Genomic DNA, 22963 nt, shown 5'->3' on the forward strand with positions numbered 1-22963 from the left:
GATCATCAAGGACATCATCCACAGCCATGGCCTGTTCACCCTGCTATCATCCAGAAGGCGAGATCAGTACAGGTTCATCAAAGCTGGGACCAAGAGACTGAAAAACAGCTTCTATCTCAAGGCTATCAGACTGTTAAATAGCCATCACTAGCCGGCTACCACACGGTTACTCAACCCTGCACCTTAGAGGCTGCTGCTCTATGTACATAGATATGGAATCACTGGTCACTTTAATAATGGAACACTAGTCACTTTAATAATGTTTACATCTGCTTTACTCATTTCATATGTACATACTGTATTCTACTGTATTTTAGTCATTGCCTTTCCGACATTGTTCATCCTAATATTAATGTATTTCTTTATTCCATTCTTTTACTTTTAGATTGGTGTGTATTGTTGTGAATTATTAGATACTACTGCACTTTTGGAGCTAGAAACACAAGCATTTCGCTACACCCGCAATAAAAACAGCTAAATATGTGTATGTGACCAATACAATTTTATTTTATTTGATTAGAGTAGGGAACAGTAGGAGCTGGCTTCCAAAGAGGAGTGTGCTTTGCTTTCTGTTCTCATTTCATGTCTTTGATGATTTGAGAGCCCTCTCTGACCTTCACAAGGTCTTTACAGAGTGTTGAGCCCATCATCTTTTTATTGTTCTCTAATCTCCCCCATTGCCTTTGTTGCTTCCATTTTCCTTTAATAAGTGTTACCAGAGATGGTCTCTGGGTGTGTGACTGAAGAAATCAGTGGAGGATCTGAAAGGGGCATGAGGTCCTTCCTCTGTACTTCGAATGATAACAACCCTCCCAAGCCCAGCCTGCTCTTGCTGTGGCCTCTCAGTGGTCCACACGGAGGGAAGCTCTCAGCACAACACAGCACTCCTCATTAGAACAGAGGGAGCCAATCAATCTATAGGGAGCCAATCAGCTGCTTGGCTCAACGAGGGCTCCAGGTCAGACAGAGGCAGAAGGAGCCAGGAAGGAATCTCGACCGATGATTTGCTCAATTAAAGCACCAGTTTGAAAAATAATATGTTGAATTGAACATTTTCAAGAGGCAATAGATGCCATCTCAGAGAGGAAGAGGCAAAGTGAGAGGGTCCACTCCTGTCAAAATCTGTTCAAACTAGAATACAGTGATAAGCAGATCACCTGCCTTCCCCCTTTGGGACAACGACTCCCATTGTTAGGGTGGAGACAAAACCGTCTCATCATTATATTATACAGTATCTCGGGCCATCTTCACTCACATGGGCATCTGCACATAATCAGTGGTGGATAGTTCTCTTAGCCAACATCAAAGTATTGCCACAAGAAGAAATGTCAGTACATTTTAAACATTATCTCTACATGCATGGGTTATTTTTAGTAGAGATTGGCTTCTATGTAAATGTATCACTGAGGAGTCACAGATGAGCACCCTTTCAGTTAAACATACTGACTGTGAAACTTCTATCCACGTGACTAAATCCCATCAGTTAACTGTACAGTTTCTTCCAGACACACTTCCATGCTAATGGATCCCAAGAGATTGATAAAGGAGCGTGGCAGGTTAGATCAGCCCCAGTGGAGGGGAGAATTCCCATGGCACGATCAGGAATGGACACCTGGGGGATTAATGGCAGCCCTTAGCTCCTCTAATAGACACGTGGTGGGTGAATATTACTGCTCTGCTGCTGAGATTAGTCCCTGGTGGTTTGACACAGTACTCAGAGTACCCAGCCAGAAATAATCAGACACCCATTTTTCAAGCTAGCATATAATGTCACAAAAACCTAAACCACAGCTAAATGCAGCACTAACCTTTTATGATCTTCATCAGATGACACACCTAGGACATTATGTTATACAATACATGCATGTCTGTTCAATCAAGTTCATATTTATATCAAAAACCAGCTTTTTACATTAGCATGTGACGTTCAGAAAAAGCATACCCCCCGCAAACTTCCGGGGAATTTACTAACAATTTGCTAAATTACTCACGATAAACGTTCACAAAAAGCATAACAATTATTTTAAGAATTATAGATACATTACTCCTCTATGCACTCGATATGTCCGATTTTAAAATAGCTTTTCGGATGAAGCACATTTTGCAATATTCTAAGTACATAGCCCAGCCATCACGGGCTAGCTATTTAGACACCCGGCAAGTTTAGCCTTCATCAAAATCATATTTCCTATAAGAAAAATGGTCTTACCTTTCCTGTTCTTCGTCAGAATGCACTCCCAGGACTTCTACTTCAATAACAAATGTAGGTTTGGTCCCAAATAATCCATCGTTATATCCAAACAGCGGCGTTTTGTTCGTGCGTTCTAGACACTATCAGAATGCTAAATCACGGTCGTGCGCATGGCGCAGAACGTGACAAAAAAATTCGAAATATTCCATTACCGTACTTCGAAGCATGTCAACCGCTGTTTAAAATCAATTTTTATGCAATTTATCTCGTAGAAAAGCGATAATATTCCGACCGGGAATCTGCAATTAGCTAAACAGCCGAATGAAAATACTCCACGGGGGCGAATCGCGCACGCGCCTAATTCTATTGTCCACTGATGGGACACTTGGAAAAGGAGATAATGTGTTTCAGCCTGAGGCTGCCTCGTCATCGTTCAGGTTTTTCCCGGGTTCTGAGAGCCTATTGGAGCCCTAGGAATTGTCACGTTACAGCTAAGATCGTGACTCTTCAATAAACAGATGCAAGAACAACAACACCTTGTCAGACAGGGTACTTCCTGCATGAAACCTTCTCAGGTTTTTGCCTGCCATAGGAGTTCTGTTATACTCACAGACACCATTCAAACAGTTTTAGAAACTTTAGGGTGTTTTCTATCCAAACCTGAACAATAATATGCATATTCTAGCTTCTGAGTTGGTGTAGGAGGCAGTTAAAAATGGGCACATATTTTTTCCAAAATTCTCAATGCTGCCCCCTAGCCCATAGAGGTTAAGATGCTTTTGCAAAAGCACTTGACTTTCAATGATGCGCTATCTCTAATGAACCATTGAAAAGTGACTACACAAAAGTACAAAGATCTTTTATAGCCAAGATACACCCCTCTCAACGTACATGATGAACCACAGATACATAGAATGGGTCACAAGGTTAAGTTTTGTATGAAAGATATCTATAAAACATATCAGACAGAAACTGCTGTGTCAACAGTTTACATTGTATAGACCAGTGTCTGGTCCTCCTACCCCAAACTGGAACCGTCTCTCCCTGGTACGGTATAGAACAGATTAGCTCATCCAATGGCATAAATCAATTGACAACTCTAGATACTTCCATCTCAAGTAAACCACCTCTTGACTCCACTCCTGGACAAGCTCACTGAGGGGAGTGAGCCTCTAGGTCATACACTATCCCAAGATAAGTGCAACATCAGAGGGGACATACAAGGGTCCAGACACTGCCATACACCTTCCCCCAATGCCAAAGGAGGGAGTGACTTGCGCACAGACATTGTGGAGACAAGTAATTGGTTCCTCATTAATCACGCCATCCCTTCACATGGTTTAACAGATACATTCACATATGACAAGTATCTCACATAAGCATATTATGCAAATAAAACATCTTAATTATCTATGTTACCCAACTAATTCTGATTCAACCGCCACAATATACACATGCACAGACGTGCGCGCGCACACACACACACACACACACACACACACACACACACACACACACACACACATTCTGAGTGATCGATCAGGTCTGCCTCACCCTGGCTTTGGCCTTGTTTATCTGCAGAGGAAGTGTGGAGGAGGAGAGACGGTGGAGTATTCTCTCAGATGGAGATAGGATGGGAGGAGTGTGCTCTCTCATGGTCTACTAGACATCCCTCTGCGTCCTCCCTCTCTACCTCCCTCCATCCCTGCTTGTTCTTCTCTCTGCCTCACTCTATCCCTCCCTTCCTGTGGTGTGACCAGGGGACCTCTCTCCTTTTACCTCTTACCCCTCCACAAGCTATAATGACAGACATCTATTTAATATGAGCTGGTGAGAAATTAGATTAGAGTGTGGAGATTGAGAGGAAGACAGAGTGAGAGAGAAAAAGAGAGAGAGAGAGGAAAATAGAGTAATAGAAAGAGCAAATGGAGAGAGAGAGAGAGCGAGTGCAACACACAAAGAGAGAGGATCTCTCTGAGCCCTGAGGCTGTGCACTATTAACATAGAGAGGAAGTGTTTTAGACTCACAACGTCACTGAGTCATCATCGCTGTCATCATCATCACCACCAACACCACAGCTAATGACAGCCAATCTGAACGAGATGCTGATGATGATTCTGATGATGATATGAACAAGATGTCATCTAGTAGGCTAACTGTTTGAACTATAAAACCTATTCCCCCTCAGCAGACTGAAAAGATTTGGCATGGGTCCTCAGATCCTCAAAAGGTTCTACAGCTGCACCAATGAGAGCATCCTGACTGGTTGCATCACTGCCTGGAATGGCAACTTCTCGGCCTCTGACCGCAAGGCGCTACAGAGGGTAGTGCGTACGGCCCAGTACATTACTGGGGCCAAGCTTCCTGCCATCAAGGACTTCTATAACAGGCGGTGTCAGAGGAAGGCCCTAAAAATTGTCAAAGACTCCAGCCACCCTAGTCATAGACTGTTCTCTCTGCTACCACACGGCAAGCGGTACCGGAGCGCCAAGTCTACGTCCAAGAGGCTTCTAAACAGCTTCCACCCCAAGCCATAAGACTCCTGAACATCTAGTCAAATGGCTACCCAGACTATTTGCATTGCCCCCTCCCTCCCCTCTCCACACCACTGCCAGTCTCTATTGTCATCTATGCATAGTCACTTAAATAACTCTACCTACATGTACATACTACCTCAACTATCCGGTGCCCCTGCACCGGCATCCCCCTGTATACTGTATATTGTTGTTTTTTACTGCTGCTCTTTAATTACTTGTTACTTTTATCTCTTATTCATATATATTTTTTAACTGCACTGTTGGTTAGGTCATTTTAATAACTCTACCAACATGTATATATTACCTCAATTACCACGACTAACCGGTGCCCTCGCACATTGACTCTGTACCCGTACCCCCTGTATGTAGCCTCGCTATTGTTATTTTACTGCTGCTCTTTAATTATTATTATTTTCTTACTTTTTTTCTTATTTTTTAGGTATTTTTCTTAAAACTGCATTGTTGGTTAAGGGCTTGTAGTAAGCATTTCACTGTAAGGAATACCTGTTGTATTCGGTGCATGTTATTTTATTTTATTTGATATACTACTCATTACGGTGTCTACTCATATACTACTCATTACGGGGCCCATCCCTACCAAGTAGGGATGGGCCCCGTATAATCGAATACCCAGATATCCAAACAATGAAAAAGCTTTGTCTAAATTAAAATAAACAATGTTACATTGTTACACACAAGGATATACTATGACATTTCAAGTGCTCTCGATGTTGCAGCTAAGAACAGCTCTAAGCCGTGGTACATTGACCATTGTGCATCATTCAAATTTTTTATTTTTTTAATGAATTTTGACTATCTGGATAAAAATGTTTGATATTAATTGAATAGTGAAATAACATCAAATACCGATCCATATTGCCAAGCAGAGCAACATGCCTCAGACTGAGCATGCTTGTGTTGTGGGAGAAACGTTGACTCGACAGTGGGTATTCCACTTGCCCTCTTTGTTGACATCCTCCCTCTGTTGAGTGAGCTGCGATGGGAGACATTGGCCTAGACATATGTTCTCTTTACCTCTCTCTGGTCTCCGCAGTCTACCTTCGGTGATGTGGGATGTTTATGGAGGAACACTTGGCTGCCTGGGGCCGGAGGGGGAGGCTGGGAGCGCGTGTCTCCCCCCTCCCAGAGCTCCACTTTGGGTTCTCTGCATTTTAACAAAACATCTGGCTTTGTCAGGACGAGTTAATCACAGCTGGGACTCTAACACGATCTGCTCTCTCACTGTGTTTGCTGTGTGTATTAGGGGTGTGCATTGTGCATTGGTGTGAGTGTGGTCTGGTGTCTGTGGAGAAAATCAAATCAAATTGTATTTGTCACATGCGTCGAGTACAACAGGTGTAGACCTTACAGTGAAATGCTTACTTACAAGCCCTTAACCAACAATGCTTTAAGAAGTTTTTAGAAAAAAATAGATAAGTAAAAAATAGAAGACACTTGCCAGTTGGTCAGCGCATGCTCGGAGTGCACATCCTGGTAATCATTCTGGCCCTGCGGCCTTGTGAATGTTGACCTGTTTAAAGGTCTTACTCACATCCACTACAGAGAGCATGATCACACAGTAGTCTGGAACAGCTGATGCTCTCATTCATCCCTCAGTGTTACTTGCCTCGAAGCGAGCATAGAAGTAATTTAGGTCGTCTGGTAGGCTCGTGTCACTGGGCAGCTCATGGCTGTGCTTCCCTTTGTAGTCTGTAATAGTATGCAAGCCCTGCCTCATCCGACGAGCGTCGGAGCCGGTGTAATACGATTCAATCTTAGTCCTGTATTGACACTTTGCCTGTTTGATGGTTCGTCGGAGGGCAAAGTAGGATTTCTTATAAGCTTCTGGCTTAGAGTCCTGCTCCTTGAAAGTGACCATTCTACCCTTTAGCTCAGTGCAGCTGTTGCCTGTAATCCATGGCTTCTGGTTGGGGTATGTACGTACAGTCACTGTGGGGACGACGTCATCGATGCACTTATTGATGAAGCCTATGACTGATGTGGTGTACTCCTCAATGCCATCGGAAGAATCCCGGAACATATTCCAGTCTGTGCCAGCAAAACATTCCTTTAGCTTAGCATCTGCTTCATCTGACCACTTTCTTATTGACTGTGTCACTGGTGCTTCCTGCTTTAGTTTTTGCTTGTAAGCAGGAATCAGGAGGATAGAATTATGGTCAGATTTGCCAAATGTAAGGCGAGGGAGAGCTTTATACGCGTCTCTGTGTGTGGAGTAAAGGTGGTCTAGAGGTTTTTTTCCCCTCTGGTTGCACATTTAACATGCTGGTTGAAATGAGGTAAAACGGATTTGAGTTTCCTCTCATTAAAGTCCCCAGCCACTAGGAGCGCTGCCTCCGGATGAGCGTTTTCCTGTTTGCTTATGGCCGTATACAGCTCATTGAGTGCGTCCTTAGTGCCAGCATCGGTTTGTGGTGGTATATAGACAGCTACAAAAATACAGCACCAGCTGTTGTTTACAATTATACATAGACCGCCACCCCTTGTCTTACCAGAGGCAGCTGTTCTATCCAGCCGAAAAAGCTTAAAACCCGCCAGCTGTATGTTATTCATGTCGGTGAAACATAAGATATTACAGTTTTTAATGTCCTGTTAGTAGGATATACATGATCGTAGTTTGTCTATTTTATTATCGATTGATTGTACGTTGGCTAATAGGACCGATAGTAAAGGTAGATTACCCTCTCGGCGACGGATCCTTACAAGGCACCCGGACCTTCGTCCCCGTTACCTTCGTCTCTTTCTCCTGCAAATGACGGTGATGAGGGCCTTGTCAGGCGTCTGAAGTAAATCCTTCCCGTCTGACTCATTGAAGAAAAAGTATTCCTCCAGTACGGGGTGAGTAATCGCTGTCCTGATATCTAAATGCTCTTTTCGGTCATAAGACAGAAACATTATGTACAAAATAAGTTACAAATAACGCAAAAAAACATACACAATAGCACAATTGGTTACGAAATCGTAAAACGGAAGCCATCTTCTTCGGCGCCATCTCTTTAGAAGCTATACGATATATAATAGCTATCACTTTAAAGTTGTCTGGACATTTATTTCTATGCAAACATGATAATAAATATACATACATAGGCCTAGTCGTGAATGGACAAATGTATGCCTGTGCATGAACTCATGTCATAATGCTGTCACGTCCTGACCAGTAAAGGGGTCATTTGTAATTGTAGTATGGTCAGGGCGTGGCAGGGGGTGTTTGTTTTGTGTGTTTTGGGGTTTTTGGTTTTAGGGGATTTTGGTTCTAGTTTTCCATTTCTATGTTTCTTTTTCTATGTGTGGCCAGGTATGGCTTCCAATCAGAGGCAGGTGTCTTTCATTGTCTCTGATTGGAAGCCTTACTTAGGCAGCCTGTTTTTCCTGTGTTTTTGTGGATGCTTATTTTCTGTATAGCCTGTGTGCCTTATGGAACTGTTTCGTCGTCTGTTTATTTTGTTTTGAGTGTTCTTTCAAATAAAGAAGAAAGATGAGCACTATACCCGCTGCATTTTGGTCACCGTTCATCGACGCCTGTGACAAATGCATATCCTCAAATATTCATGGGTGTCACAGCTACTCCAATGACAGAGTCCTGTCCTTACTGTCTACTGTAAAATCCTATATAAATGCAATTCAATCCATTGGTGCTGAACCAGTGATCCAGCAGACCTGTCATTGTGTCTCTGTCTCTGAGCCTGAGATTCTCTGGCTTCCTGTCTAAGAGGAAGCCCAGCTGGGGAAATCACTGAATCAGCTGCTGATTGGCTCACTGATGGAGACCATTTGGAAGCCAGCATTGCTGGAGGAAATTGAATTACCCTCACAATCTGTTGGCTTCTTTTTTTTTATCTCCACAACAGCTTATGTAACGAAGATATGGAGAGATGATGCAGTTTGGTATTGGTATTTTGGGGGTATTTTGTTAGGATCCCCATTAGCTGTTGCAAAAGCTGCAGCTACTCTTCCTGGGGTCCACACAGCACAGTTTGTTTATGTGTGTGTGTGTGCACACGTTCATTTCCATTGCAAACACCTAATATTTTGTTGATTCACAGTGAGGCATATACTGTTTTTACTCATTTTCTATCTACTTTGTGGCCAGTCAGTCTGTCAGAGAAACATTACTGCCTGTGATGCTGCGACAGCATGGGTACTTTGGTAGGACATTGTAAAAGAGCTGTTCAACTCTGGTGCATGGACGTGATTATTTTGGGAGTTCTGTTTATCGCTGTTGCCCCCTGAAGAGCCCTATTATCGGTGTTATGAAATATTGTAAACAGAGCCCAGGCTAGGTTCCACCACTGTGCTCACAACAAGCTCCATATTCTGGTGACTGACAGCATAGGAGATAAGACCATCCCTCTCCAGCTTCAACAGTCTAGGAGTTTATTCCACAATAACAATGAATTCTGTTTCAGTGATCACTCAGTACATAACCCATCATCGGAGAGGTTTAGAATGGCTCGCTCAGAGATCACTCATTACATAACTCATCATCAGAAAGGTTTAGAATGGCTAGATGACATGGCGTGTGTTGAGTACATATTGTAAACAGATACATATCTGCACATCAACAACCACACATCAACACATTTAGACCTGTTGTTTCTTATGTAAGAAGTCTTCACTGTACTTGATAGCCTTGATTTGCTCCTCTAGGGCCTTATTACCATATTAGAATGCATGTAAATGTTTCAGCCCATTGTGCTTCTATTCAGTCACTTTAGTACAATAATTAAACTAAATAAACATACAGCACTCTACAATAATGCTTTTATTTTCCGTATTAATCAGACAACTCATTAGGCAGTAATGAGCTGACTCTTTTGTTGCTCTTCTTGTTTGGGCAGAAGTTGGGAGCATGGGGACTGAACACACACATGCACACAAACACACGCACGAACGCACACTCTCCTATAGTCCCACTCCAATTATGGCAGCATCTCACCCGAGAAGGAGACCACTTACCCAGCATTCACTTTATGAATAATTGATTGTTTGTAAATACACTTTTGGTCTCTGATTAATTGTTTTCTAGACATATTCATTTGCTAAATTAGATTAGACTTTTAAATGCATTATTTATTAGCTGAACACTCTCTGGCAATTAGGCAACACTAGGTTTTGAAGGGTTATTGTCAAACCCAGATTTGTTATGCATGATTCAGATTCAGAAAACTTTAATGTCCTCAATGACGAGAGTTCATTTTGCAACAGTCACAATGCATACAGACAAAATCACATAGCTAAAGATATTTACAAGCAAGTAGGCTGGATAAGTAAAAATGCATAATAAAAATGTCAGGATAAGGCTACATGTACTGTACATGTTAAAGTGCAATTAGTCCAACATTTTATTTAATTGTAGTATTGCATTCGGAAAAAAAACACACTGCTATACGACACACACATATGCAATCTCTCTCACACGCACATGCACATGCACACGCACACACACACACACACACACACACACACACACACACACACACACACACACACACACACACACACACACACACACACACACACACACACACACACACACACACACAAGCACTGACACAGGGCGTCAGGTGGTAGCTTCCATCTGCTGTATGGTGTGCAGAGACTTACACTGAAGCAGACTACCTGTAAGCTTTTGTGTCAGTGAGATGTCAATCAAGTTTTCACGTAAGCTACAGTAGAGCAGAGTTCCTCACTCTTTAGTGAGAACTGAATGGTGCTTGCATCCTCAGTACACATGTAATATTAATGTTGGGCACATTCACTCTGCCCAAGTCTCTCAACCTCTCTGAACAACCACACACAGACAGGAAATCACACAGCAAATGTGGATGTAATGCTGGGCTTTCAGAGGCACAAAGGTGTGTTTCTCTAATTGATGGAGGAAATGAATAGCTCTGACCTTTTTCCCTGGAGTTGTAATGAGAGGAAGTATGCATCATCCCTTCCTGTGACTTATTTTATCCCAGCAGCACATCTCTCTGTAACACCTCTAGTAGGTAATGCATTGTGACCACAGCTCAATGCAATACAGTGATTCATCAATACTCGACTGTACTGTGAGACTAGTATTTTCATTCCATACATTATACATTCTATCAATTGTACATTGATTACAATTCCTGGGACTCGGGAGCATAGGTTAGTCAGCATCAGGCCCTCAGTGCATATAAAGGATAAAGGTGGTGGAGGGGGATGTGTGAGACAGGGGATGAGACTTACGGTGAGTGCCAAGCTGTGGCCAGACTTCAGAACTTGGCGGTAGGAGACCAAACACAGGAACAGGACACATGATGTTGAGGGGACAGAACTATTGGCTGCCCGTCTGAAGCCCTTATGAAGCCCTGTGGTAAATGTTAATGCTCAATATATTAACTTCCAAATCACACACTGTTAAAGGATCTATAATGTTCCAGTCTAGAACCTGCTAATAGGCTGTGGAAGAGGCTTGAAGACAAGACAGGCAGCCCTGGCTCACCCTGGGAGACTGGGAGCAGGAGAGTCAGCTTGAGTCTTCTCAAGGGGATGGCTACAAGGCCTACAGAGGAGAGAGAGCAGCGCTAGGCTGCTGCGGGTATGCCAAATATAAGGCTGCCTGCCAATTTGTGGGGATACTGGCAAGTGCAGCGCAGGCTGAATCCTTAACAGAGGGAGATGAATTATTGAAAAGGTGCTTGGAGTTATGTAGGGGGTGGATAGAGATGCCTTTGCATGCGCTAGAAGAGAGAGGCGGGACACATTACAAAATGTTTAGGGCCTAGAAATCGACGGGTTTGTAGTTTGTTTGGATGTTTCTTGTTTGTTTTGGTTCTAAAAAATACTATTTACTTGGTTGTACAAAATACACAAGTTGCTATACACACTTTCACAAGTTGCTCAGCCCCCCCCCCCCCAGAAAAAAGACTGCGCTTGTCTTTTCCTACTCGCACTGACTTTGCTGATAATTTCATTATTGTGGAAAAATGTACATGTACTTACTACGACTGTGAGATGTGGTTGTCCCACCTAGCTATCTTAAGATGAATGCATTAATTGTAAGTGGCTCTGGATAAGCGTGTCTGCTAAATGACTCAAATGTTGCTTAGATGCTAATCTTGTTAGTGCATTTCATTATTTGAGGCTAACTCTGCACCATGGGTAAGTCAATAGATGCTCTGAAAATAATTGTATTCATAAACAGCCTAACAAACAAAGCATAGAGAGACACAGTACATTATTGGCCATGTTTTCCCCCCAGCATGGCAACCTTCTCTCTCTTTGGGGCACGTTTAGATTCTGCATTCATGCCAGTCACAGTTACTAGTGTTCTACAATTGTGCTACAAAGTGTTTTGCTGTGATTAAACAGCAATTTGAGGGTCACTTTGGTGAGCAGGGGTGGACTGGCAGGGGGTGTTGTTGTCAGCGCTCCAGACTTCCTGTGACGCCCGACGCAGAAATGAGGTCAATGAATGCAAAACAGCATTCATGGAAATTGTCCCTCATCGAATCTGTGTGCAGCTTCTCCGTTCGAGGGCATCAGAGGGGCAGAAGGCATAGAGAGAAACTGTCTAGAACACAAACAGCTGGCTGCTTCTCTCCTCATCCAGCTGGATCTTTCAGTCTTTATTTTTGCCTAAATAAAGACCTAAACATATACATAAATGTAGCGTGTCGTGGAATTCACTGTGTTTCATTGCGAGACCAATATCGCATTATAGACATCACAACAACTGGGGTCTATTCAAGTTGATGGATCTAAGTGCTAAAGGCAATGTAAAGAAAAAGGAGTGTAAAGAAAACTGTTCCAGTTGAATTGCAGTGTGTGCAGTACACAACATACCAGAATGTAGCTCCATGTTTATTTAAAGTGAGCTCCAATAGCTCCATGTTCTTATGTCACCCAAACTTAAAGAGTGTGTGATTTATTTTAAGAGAATGACAGTGTGTGGACGTCTTTTTCTTTCCTCATGATAGAAGTGATAGATGACTGCTCAGCAACTTACTAAGCAGGATGTGTCTTTGTTGGTTCTGGTTTCCATTCTGTGTGATCTGTGATTTGTCTGTTGTTTCTGTTTCCTTAACCACTCTCTGTTGTTCAACAATGACACACGTTTGTATGGCCGCTTGATAGCTAGCATGTTGTGTTCTAATTGTTGTATTCTCTCTCCCTTCATCTCTTTCTCTTCTCTCTCCCTGACAGACACCAGCCTATCGAGTGAACGTGGTAAGCACTACAGAGGCACGTTTCCCTGATTTAGATATGGCTGATTTGACTGCGCCAGATTGGAGATGTTTTTGTGGATGTGCAAAGAGCTGTTTTCAGGTGTTTGTCTCAGGGGGAGTTTGATGCCATGAGCACAGAACATCATTTGCATCAGCAGGAAGCCATTTTCCTCTTCATCACATTTCATGTTACATCAATTTTGGAAAGGGAAAAACATAAACCGAATGTAATTACCAAAACAGCAGCGCTGGACCGATGTGGCTGATCAGAGTTTGAATTTGGCATATTGTCCTTGCATGTACAGGCAGTGCTTGACTTGGGATGAAAGAGGTGTGGGAGCTGTCTTTTTTTCAAGTCGGTTCATTTGACTATGTTCACAGAAATTCACAAATAACATTAAGCTATAGAGATCTGATTATTCACTGTTAAGGGTTCATACACATTTTGACAGATGGAATTTCATGGCTTTTCCATGACTTCTAACCAAATTTCAATGACCAATAATTGGTGGCGTCTCTATGTAGCCTACATGAAAAAGTTACATAAATGTGGTATTGACACTAGAAGGCTGTTGGTCTCTGATCCCATTTAGGCCTGCTATCTCCTGCCGTTGTGCCAATAAATAAGGCACTTAACCCCCCACAAAGTAGAATAACTGCACTGTTATGCTACTGTATAAAACAAGTGGTCAACCATCCATCTGGAGAGTTACTGGGTGTGCAGGCTTTTGATCCAGCCCTGAAACACACCGAGTCTGCTTATCAAGGTTCTGTTGACCAGCTGATGTTTAGACTACAATGTGGTGTTAGAGCGGAGCTTGAACAAAAGCCTGCCCACCCAGTACACTCTAAAACATGTTGGGTTGTTTGCTTGACCCAACTGCTGGTTTGCAGGCATTGGGTTACTTAGTCGGGTTGTTTTCTTTAAAAACGGTTGGGTTATTGATGCTGGGTGCTTGGTTATTGATGTATGATCCAGCGGATCAGAAGACTGGAAATAGTTCCAGTTCCTGTTCATCATAGTTCCAGTTCCTGTTCATCTGTTCTGTTGCATAGTTATCATATTTTAAGGTCGAACAATATCGCTTCAATATCACTGACGGATTTTTATGAGTTTGCTAAAAGCCTATGTAAATCCCATTGTTGACATACAATAAGGTGGTACAGTATAGCTTATTAGGCAATGAAATGGTATACCTTATATTTAATAAATAAGAGTAATATTATAGACGAATGTAATATTATAGACGAATGTGTAAAGACAAATATTATAAACATTTGAATTTGCAGTATGTAAACTTAACATGAACTTGCTGAACAGGAGGACATTTTCATGACCATAAGAACCCTCATTCGACAACTTGCTCATTCAGGCATGGCACATTCTCAATGTGCGCATTCTTAAACTCGAAGTCTACAGGCACCCATACACCGGATTCACAGACTAGCGGAATCCAGATCCCATCTTCATTCCGCTTTGATCAATCTTTTTTTGACGCTGTGTGAGAATCCAGTCCAGCGATAGGCTACTTTGTTTTATAGAGCTGCGCAGTTCCCCAAAAATTGGATGTGCTGGTATGCCGCTCCGGACAGCTCTGGCCCAAATCAAGCGCTGTGTACAGGATATATTCACTCTGCCCTATTTAGCCTATTGGCCTCCTTTGTCTCTAATGATTTCATCTTTCATCTCCTGCCCACTGTCTCTTTGTCTTTATACAACTGACTATAATGGGCTTCATTTCATCTCCACATGGTCCATAGAAGGACAGAGCAGAGAGAGCAGCTATGTGATCTCTGAGAGGGGGAGGAAGACAGAGGGAATAGGGCATGATTTCTCTCTTGCCTTTCCGTCACCTATCAAATAATTTGAATGATACTGTATTTCAGAGGGAGAGAGGTATGAAATAAGTAATAAAAGGGAAGGAGTGAAAGGCAGATGAAAGAGTGAGAGGAGATAGAACTAAGCCAAGGTTTCTGTGCCCTTGGCTCTTTGTACACTGCTGCTAGGAGGCAGCGGGGGGAGAGGAAGAGAGCGACCCAGCTTATCACTATCTTATGCTAACTAAAGCACATGGCCTACCACACACTGCTGACCAGGTGTGAATGCATGTGAGTGGTACGCTTGATTGAATGTGTCAGTGTCAGTGACTATAGGACCTAGGCCTTCAGAGAGACCAAAAATCTTTCAATACGTTGTGTCAAAAAAAATTACAAAAATAACAGAAAACATATCTTCTGTAGTCAGACCATTCTGATTCTAGTGAAGGAGGAACAATACTTTTTGATGACATTATGAATGAATCAAACAGGCCTGGCCGTGTTTTGGGCTCCCGCACACACAGAGACAGAACCGGCATGGACACAACATGGCACACAGCATAAAATAATGCACAGTTTACACAACTTATGGCAGCCACTATCCCAGTATCACACTATCACCAATAGCGACAACAACAGTGTCACATCAAAGATGACAGGCTCATGGTGCTGAAAGGACAGCGACCGTAATACCTGTGCACTCCATGGCGCTGAAGAAGAGCCAATTTTAGTCAAACACAGACATGGCTGATAGACAGACTACAGCAGTCACACGCAGCATCAAAAATGTTAGAGAATAAGCAGCCCATTCACTCCATTATGATAATTTGAAAAGACAGTTTGAAAGTTAATCTTGAAAAGAATGATGCTAACAAATTAGCAACCACATCCACCTTGAACTAGATAACAGCTGCTGTAGCCGCCTGTCGCCATTGTTACACTACTACAGCACAAGCTAGCTAACATTGTCACACTACTACAACACAAGCTAGCTAACATTGTCACACTACTACAACACAAGCTAGTTACCATTGTCACACTACTACAATACAAGCAAGCTAACATTATTAGTGTTAGCGTGAGAAAACTACTGCTTGTGACACTGATTATTTTCTCTTGCGATTCTATTTCGTCTTCTTCTTCTTATTCTACATTAAAAATGTTTTGTCAGATATTATTCATCCTAAGCAAACATGTTTTTTACATGAATGATACATTGGAGATAATATAAGACTGGAAACAATAGAACACTATGAAATATCTGGGAATCCAGGCCTGCTATTCATAGCTGACTTTGAAAAGGCCTTTGATAAAGTACGACTGGAGTTTATATATAAATGCATGGAATATTTCAATTTTGGAGAATCTCTTATAAAATGGGTTAAAGTTATGTACAGTAACTCTAGGTGTAAAATAGTAAATAATGGCACCATCTCAGAAAGTTTTAAACTGTCAAGAGGAATAAAACAAGGTTGTCCACTATCGGCATATCTATTTATTATTGCCTTCGAAATGTTAGCTGTTAAAATCAAATCAGCAATAATATTAAGGGATTCTTTTAAATCCACAATTAGAATCCCTCCACAGCCTCATAGAGGATCTAGATACTTTTTCTAACCTCTCTGGATCAAAACCAAATGATCATAAGTGTACTATATTACCTATTGGATCACAAACAAATACAACTTTTACATTACCATTTAATTTTCAATAAAATGGTCTGACAGGGATGTGGACATACTCGGTATACATATCCTGAAATAATGAAATTATCTCACTCCAATAAAATTTAATAGAAAGTTAGCAAAAATAGATAAGATCTTGCTCTCTGGAAAGGAAAACACCTGTCTATTTGTGGACAAATCACCCTGATTAACTATTTAGTCATATCACAGTTTACCTATTTTCTAAAGGTTATGCCTACACCTAGCGACCTGTATTTTTAATTATATAAGCAAAAAATATTCGATTTGATTTGGAATGGCAAGCCAGACAGAATTAAAAGGGCCTATTTATATAATGAATATGAATTTGGAGGGTAGAAATTATTAAACATTAAAGCATTAGACGTCTCACTAAAGGCATACACAAGTTATACTTAAATCTGAATTGGTTCTCTAGCAAATTAGTAAGAATGTCTCGCCCCATGTTCAAGGATGTCCTTTTTCCCTTTATTCAGATTACAACTGCTCACTTTCGGTTATTTAAAAACAAAATTATCTCCAAAATATCGTTATTTTTTAAACAAGCCATGGAAAGTTGGTTGCAATTTCAGTTTAATCCACCAGAAAAGACAGAATACAACAAATATTGTGGTTAAACTGAAATATGCTAATTGATCAAAAATAAAAAGTGTATTGATAAAATGTTTTAAAAAGGTATAATCTTTGTAAATTATATCATAAATAGGACTGGTCGAGTTATGTCACTCATGCCGCTAACACAAATATATGGAAATGTCTACTCTACCCAAAATTACAACCAACTATTTGCAGCATTACCACAAAAATGGAAGAGGCAAGTGGAAGGGGGATAAAGTAAGGAACTTGTCTGACGGCCCTGCATTGAGAACAAAATTGGTTAAAGAAAATTGTGATAAATATAGATATACCAGTTTCATTTAAGGACCAAAAAATGGACAGCTGTGCCATACAGATTGCAAAATAGTTGGGAAGAGATTTTCACTGTACCGATTCCATGGCACATGGTTTATGAATTGACACGCAAGACGACACCGGATTCAAAACTTAGAATTTTTCAATTTAAATTATTATACAAAATTCTTGCAACCAATAGAATGCTATATATATATGTGTGTGATACAACCTTCCCAGCTCTGCAGGTTTTGCTGTGAGGAGGCAGTCATTAGATATTTTATTTTGGTACTGTCCATATGTAGCTCGTTTTTGGTCACAGGTCCAGGAATAGCTGAAGAATTGCAACATTTACCTGGAGCTTACACTGCAGATAGCAATAACTTTAATTTACAATCTGTAGAAACTATGAGATTGAAAAGGTTCATAACTTTAGTGAAGCATCACAGGACAGTAGAAAAATAAATTGCGAACAGAAATCCAATATGGATGGTGTTAAGAGATAGATGATAGGGGTTGAATGGAGCTGAAGGGTGGAACTAATAACAACAAGAAGCAAATGTAAAACATACTGTGTCTGTAAAATGTATATAGGTTCAGAACTTTTGTGAAATAGCACAGTTACAAATATATGGCAAATAGAAATCAAACTGAATGGACATCAGAAATAGAGGAAGGCCAGGACTAAAAACAAAGACAATTGTAAACTAGATTGTGTCCATAAAATGTATATAGTATGTATAAGCTGGAGGTAGAAGCCTACGTGTTATTCACAAAATCTTTAGACCACACTATCTACCAAGAGAGTTCTCATCTATATTATTCGTAGCTGTCTATTTACCACCACAGACCTATGCTGGCACTAAGACCACACTCAACTCTATAAGGCCATAAGCAAACAAGAAAATTCTCACCCAGGAGTGGCGCTCCTAGTGGCCGGGGACTTTAATGCAGGCAAACTTAAATCAGTTTTACCAAATTTTTACCAGCATGTTACATGTGCAACCAGGGGGAAAAAAAACCTAGACCACCTTTACTCCACACACAGAGATGCATACAAAGCTCTCCCCCGCCCTCCATTTGGCAAATCTAACCATAATTCTATCCTCCTGATTCCTGCTTACAAGCAAAAACTAAAGCAGGAAGTAAAGTGGTTGCTCCACTAAAAGTTTTGCGATTATGCTGCGGTACTTAGAGGTAATTTGTGGTTTAGTACGGTACCCTGCGTCACCACTTCATTGCTCCAGACCAGCGCAAGGGGGAGTTAGAGCACTGATTATGCTTTTGGGTCCTACTGTGTCTCTAACTGACAATGAATGGGTGACATAAACCTAAATAGAAACTGATAATTGTGCACGACATCAGTATTACTTACTAAAACTGTTGTTACACTAAGGTGTTCATTATTTCTTTATTTTGTTAGGATTATTTTGCTCTTACTGTAGTACTGTAGGCCACTCCCAACAGGTCACATTGTACAGTGCCTGAGTGGTGCAATGGTCTAACACACTGCATACACTGGTTCCTCCTTTAAAAGTTGCGAGCTTGCACCGTGGGACTAAGGAGGTACCCAGCAAATTAGTCTGTCGTCTTGTGAAACAGTGGATGTAAAGAATCTAGCTAGCTAAAGCATTTACTGCAAATTTAATGTACAATTGTGTAAGCTTGCCTTGTAATGCAGCTGAAGTAACATAGCTAACTATTTACTTTCTTATTGTGTAGCGGAGGATAAAAATAACTGTATGCCTATGGATGTGTAACTAGCTACAGTATGTAGCCAATCTGTGTATGGATGCTAAAATGTTAGGTTCTGAACTAATATTCATACCAATCTATGAACCTCAGTTGTCGTATCAACTTCAAGTCTGAAGGGCATTATTGAAGCCTATGTGTAACCAGTGTGAAATGGCTAACTAAAAAAAAGCTGCGGCTTTTGTGGAGAGATGGGTAACAATGCTTCAAGGGTGGCTGTTGATTGAAAATAAAAAAGATTTTACTCTCGACAAAAAGACACAAATGTACTTCCATAGCATATAACAATTTGCCTGTGAATAACCACACCTTCATACAAACGTGCTACTGTATGCAGAATTCTTGACGCACAACCAAAGATGCTGCCATATCCTGCCAGCACGCCCACAAGTGAGCCACTCAAGAGCAGAATGATGACGCGTGGAAGAGGGAAAGGAATGAGATAGGAACAACAATTTGTTGCAAATTGGGGAGGGGGGCTAATAGCTGAACAATTCAACCTTTACTAAAGAATAGTCTAATAGCCGAGCTAGGTGTGAAACCCCCCCATCACAGACCAGATTTGGCCTAACTACCAAGGGGTAGCTTGCTACTCAATGAATAAAGTAATTACTTTTCAAATAAGTTACCTTACATGTTATGATGGCTGACAATTTGTTAGCTACGCTGTCCTTACAAACCACATAGCATATCATTACAGCAGTATATACCGGTATGTTAGCTAGCTACCTAATGTTAGTAGTTATACATCAAACTTGCCAGTATATTAACTATAGGCTATTTAATTACCCAACATTTATTGACTTGATTATTCTCGTCATTCTTAGCTTAGCTAAAATGTATAGTCGTTGTGCTTTCTCAATGGACATTTGGGTGCTTTCGTAAATTCGCTCTGGCTATCTATATGCTGGACAATAGAACGAGTCAAAATTCACCCAAGGCTGAAAAACGGCTTATGAAGTTGACTAAACTGGAACACTGATGCGAGCCCATAGCATATTAACCTCTCTAGGGTATGTGGGACGAAATCGTCCCACCTACTCAACAGCCAGTGGAATCCCGTGGCGCGTTATTCAAATACCTTAGAAATGCTATTACTTCAATTTCTCAAACATATGACTATTTTACACCATTTTAAAGACAAGACTCTCGTTAATCTAACCACACTGTCCGATTTCAAAAAGGCTTTACAACGAAAGCAAAACATTAGATTATGTCAGCAGAGTACCCAGCCAGAAATAATCAGACACCCATTTTTCAAGCTAGCATATAATGTCACATAAACCCAAACCACAGCTAAATGCAGCACTAACCTTTGATGATCTTCATCAGATGACACTCCTAGGACATTATGTTATACAATACATGCATGTTTTGTTCAATCAAGTTCATATTTATATCAAAAAACAGCTTTTTACATTAGCATGTGACGTTCAGAACTAGCATACCCACCGCAAACTTCCGGTGAATTTACTAAATTACTCACGATAAACGTTCACAAAAAACATAACAATTATTTTAAGAATTATAGATACAGAACTCCTTTATGCAATCGCGGTGTCCGATTTTAAAATAGCTTTTCGGCAAAAGCACATTTTGCAATATTCTGAGTAGAAAGCCCAGCCATCACGGGCTAGCTATTTTGACACCCACCAAGTTTGGCCCTCACCAAACTCCGATTTACTATTAGAAAAATTTGATTACCTTTGCTGTTCTTCGTCAGAATGCACTCCCAGGACTTCTACTTCAATACCAAATGTTGGTTTGGTTCAAAATAATCCATAGTTATGTTCAAATATCCTCTGTTTTGTTCGTGCGTTCAAGACACTATCCGAAGGGTGACGAAGGGTGACGCGCCCGACGCGTTTCGTGACAAAACATTTCTAAATATTCCATTACCGTACTTCGAAGCATGTCAACCGCTGTTTAAAATCAATTTTTATGCGATTTTTCTCGTAAAAAAGCGATAATATTCCGACCGGGAAACCCTGTTTTCGTTCAAAGACCAAAAAATAAAAGCATGGTGTCGCCTCGTGCACGCGCCCCAGTCTCATTGTTCTCTGATCGACCACTATCCAAATGCGCTACTGTTTTTCAGCCAGGGGCTCCAAAGGCATCATTCACCGTTTTGCCACCTTCTGAGAGCCTATGGGAGCCGTAGGAAGTGTCACGTTACAGCAGAGATCCTCAGTTTTCAATAAAGAGAGTGTAGAAGCCCAAGAAATGGTCAGAGAGGGCACTTCCTGTAAGGAATCTTCTCAGGTTTTTGCCTGCCATATGAGTTCTGTTATACTCACAGACACCATTCAAACAGTTTTAGAAACTTTAGAGTGTTTTCTATCCAAAGCCAATAATTAAATGCATATTCTCGTTTCTGGGCAGTAGTAATAACCAGATTAAATCGGGTACGTTTTTTATCCGGCTGTGCAAATACTGCCCCCTACCCTAGAGAGGTTAATGGAATCAAACATTCGCAGAGCCTGTTTTGACTGGTGATGCTTAGAATTCCATAAAAAATGTATCCTTTTTATTTTACCACTACAATCTGTTCATTGGATGAAACTGTGTAGAAAGTAAACAGCCGCACCTCGATGGTGTCAACTGTGCTTATGTCTGCGTAATGAAAAAGTAGGGAAAAAATTAAAACTTATGACTATTTCTGGTCTAGCGATCGATGACAAACGAGCTCGCTGCCCAGACATACATAAGTACAAAGAGGAGATTCTCCTGATTAAAATGGTGCCTGTGTAACAGTTTTGCTTTCATCCCTCTCCTCGCCCCTACCTGGGCTCGAACCAGGCACCTCTGCACACATCGACAACAGCCACCCTCGAAGCATCGTTACCCATCGCTCCACAAAAGCGATGGCCCTTGCAGGGCAAGGGGAACAACTACTTCCAGGTCTCAGAGCGAGTGACGTCACCGATTGAAACGCTATTAGCGCGCACCCCGCTAACTAGCTAGCCATTTCACACCGGTTACACCCGACTTTAAAAAACCCAAATATACACAGTGAGATATTTGGCGAAATAGACCGGCATGCCTCTCCATAGGAAAACAATGGGGGGCAATTATGCTAGCCCATGTATTTTTGGGCTAGCATTTGATGACAACCGAGCTAGCTGCCCAGGCTTACATAATTAGAAAGAGAAGATTCTCAGAGCAAGAGCAACACTTTCAGGGGCATTGCACTAATAATGGCGCTGACTAGGGACAACGTTCCCGCTGATCTAGCAGGTAGCTGGAGCCTAGATGGAGGGTAGGGGGAGACTTCTATCGTGAAATGTATTTCTAAGTTAGGTTCTAAGTTATTATTATTAATAACCTCCAAAATATTGTTACATATTGATGGCACAGTCATACAGCCCGGCACCTACTTAAAGCTGAGTGACTCACTCATTCATGGCTTTGGATCAAAATAATAAGTACCAACATTCTTTCTGATAGTCTTTAATAAAGAAATGTTTTGGTTATCCTGACCTGGACACCGTGTACAGTATTATAATAGCCCATTATGGGCTATTAGCAGGACAATATACCTTTACCAACACCTCTCTGTATTTTGATACTTTGTGGACAGGGCCTCCACAGTGGCGCAGCTGTCTAACTCACAGCATCGCAATGCAAAATGCGTTGCTACATATACCCATGCCGAGAGACCAATGAGGCGGCTTTTGGTTTTAATTTAGAATCCTCTATATGTAATTATTGGCGGAGAGTCACGCCGTATTTTTCGATATACTGTAGACCATAGGCGACATGAGTCTCACTAGTGTTGAGTAATGTGCTGTTAAAAGTGGTGTAGGTCTTATTTATTTTAAGAGCATATTGAAGTTAGAAGCAATAGGATTTGA

General features: G+C 41.3%; 1 protein-coding gene across 4 annotated transcripts in view; it reads left to right on the top strand.

Moving 5' to 3' along the window:
• LOC115207615 (cadherin-4-like) overlaps positions 1–22963 on the top strand; it is a 373996-nt gene that overhangs the window by 141805 nt on the left and 209228 nt on the right. For 3 of the 4 annotated variants that reach the window (XM_029774884.1, XM_029774885.1, XM_029774886.1), the window contains exon 3: positions 12923–12946. The exons of the other annotated variant lie outside the window; for it this stretch is intronic. In XM_029774884.1, coding sequence (XP_029630744.1) covers positions 12923–12946 — 24 coding nt within the window. The remainder of the gene's footprint in view (positions 1–12922; positions 12947–22963) is intronic. 4 annotated transcript variants of the gene reach the window in all.

Source organism: Salmo trutta, chromosome 14, assembly GCF_901001165.1.
Source record: "Salmo trutta chromosome 14, fSalTru1.1, whole genome shotgun sequence".
Taxonomy (NCBI): domain Eukaryota; kingdom Metazoa; phylum Chordata; class Actinopteri; order Salmoniformes; family Salmonidae; genus Salmo; species Salmo trutta.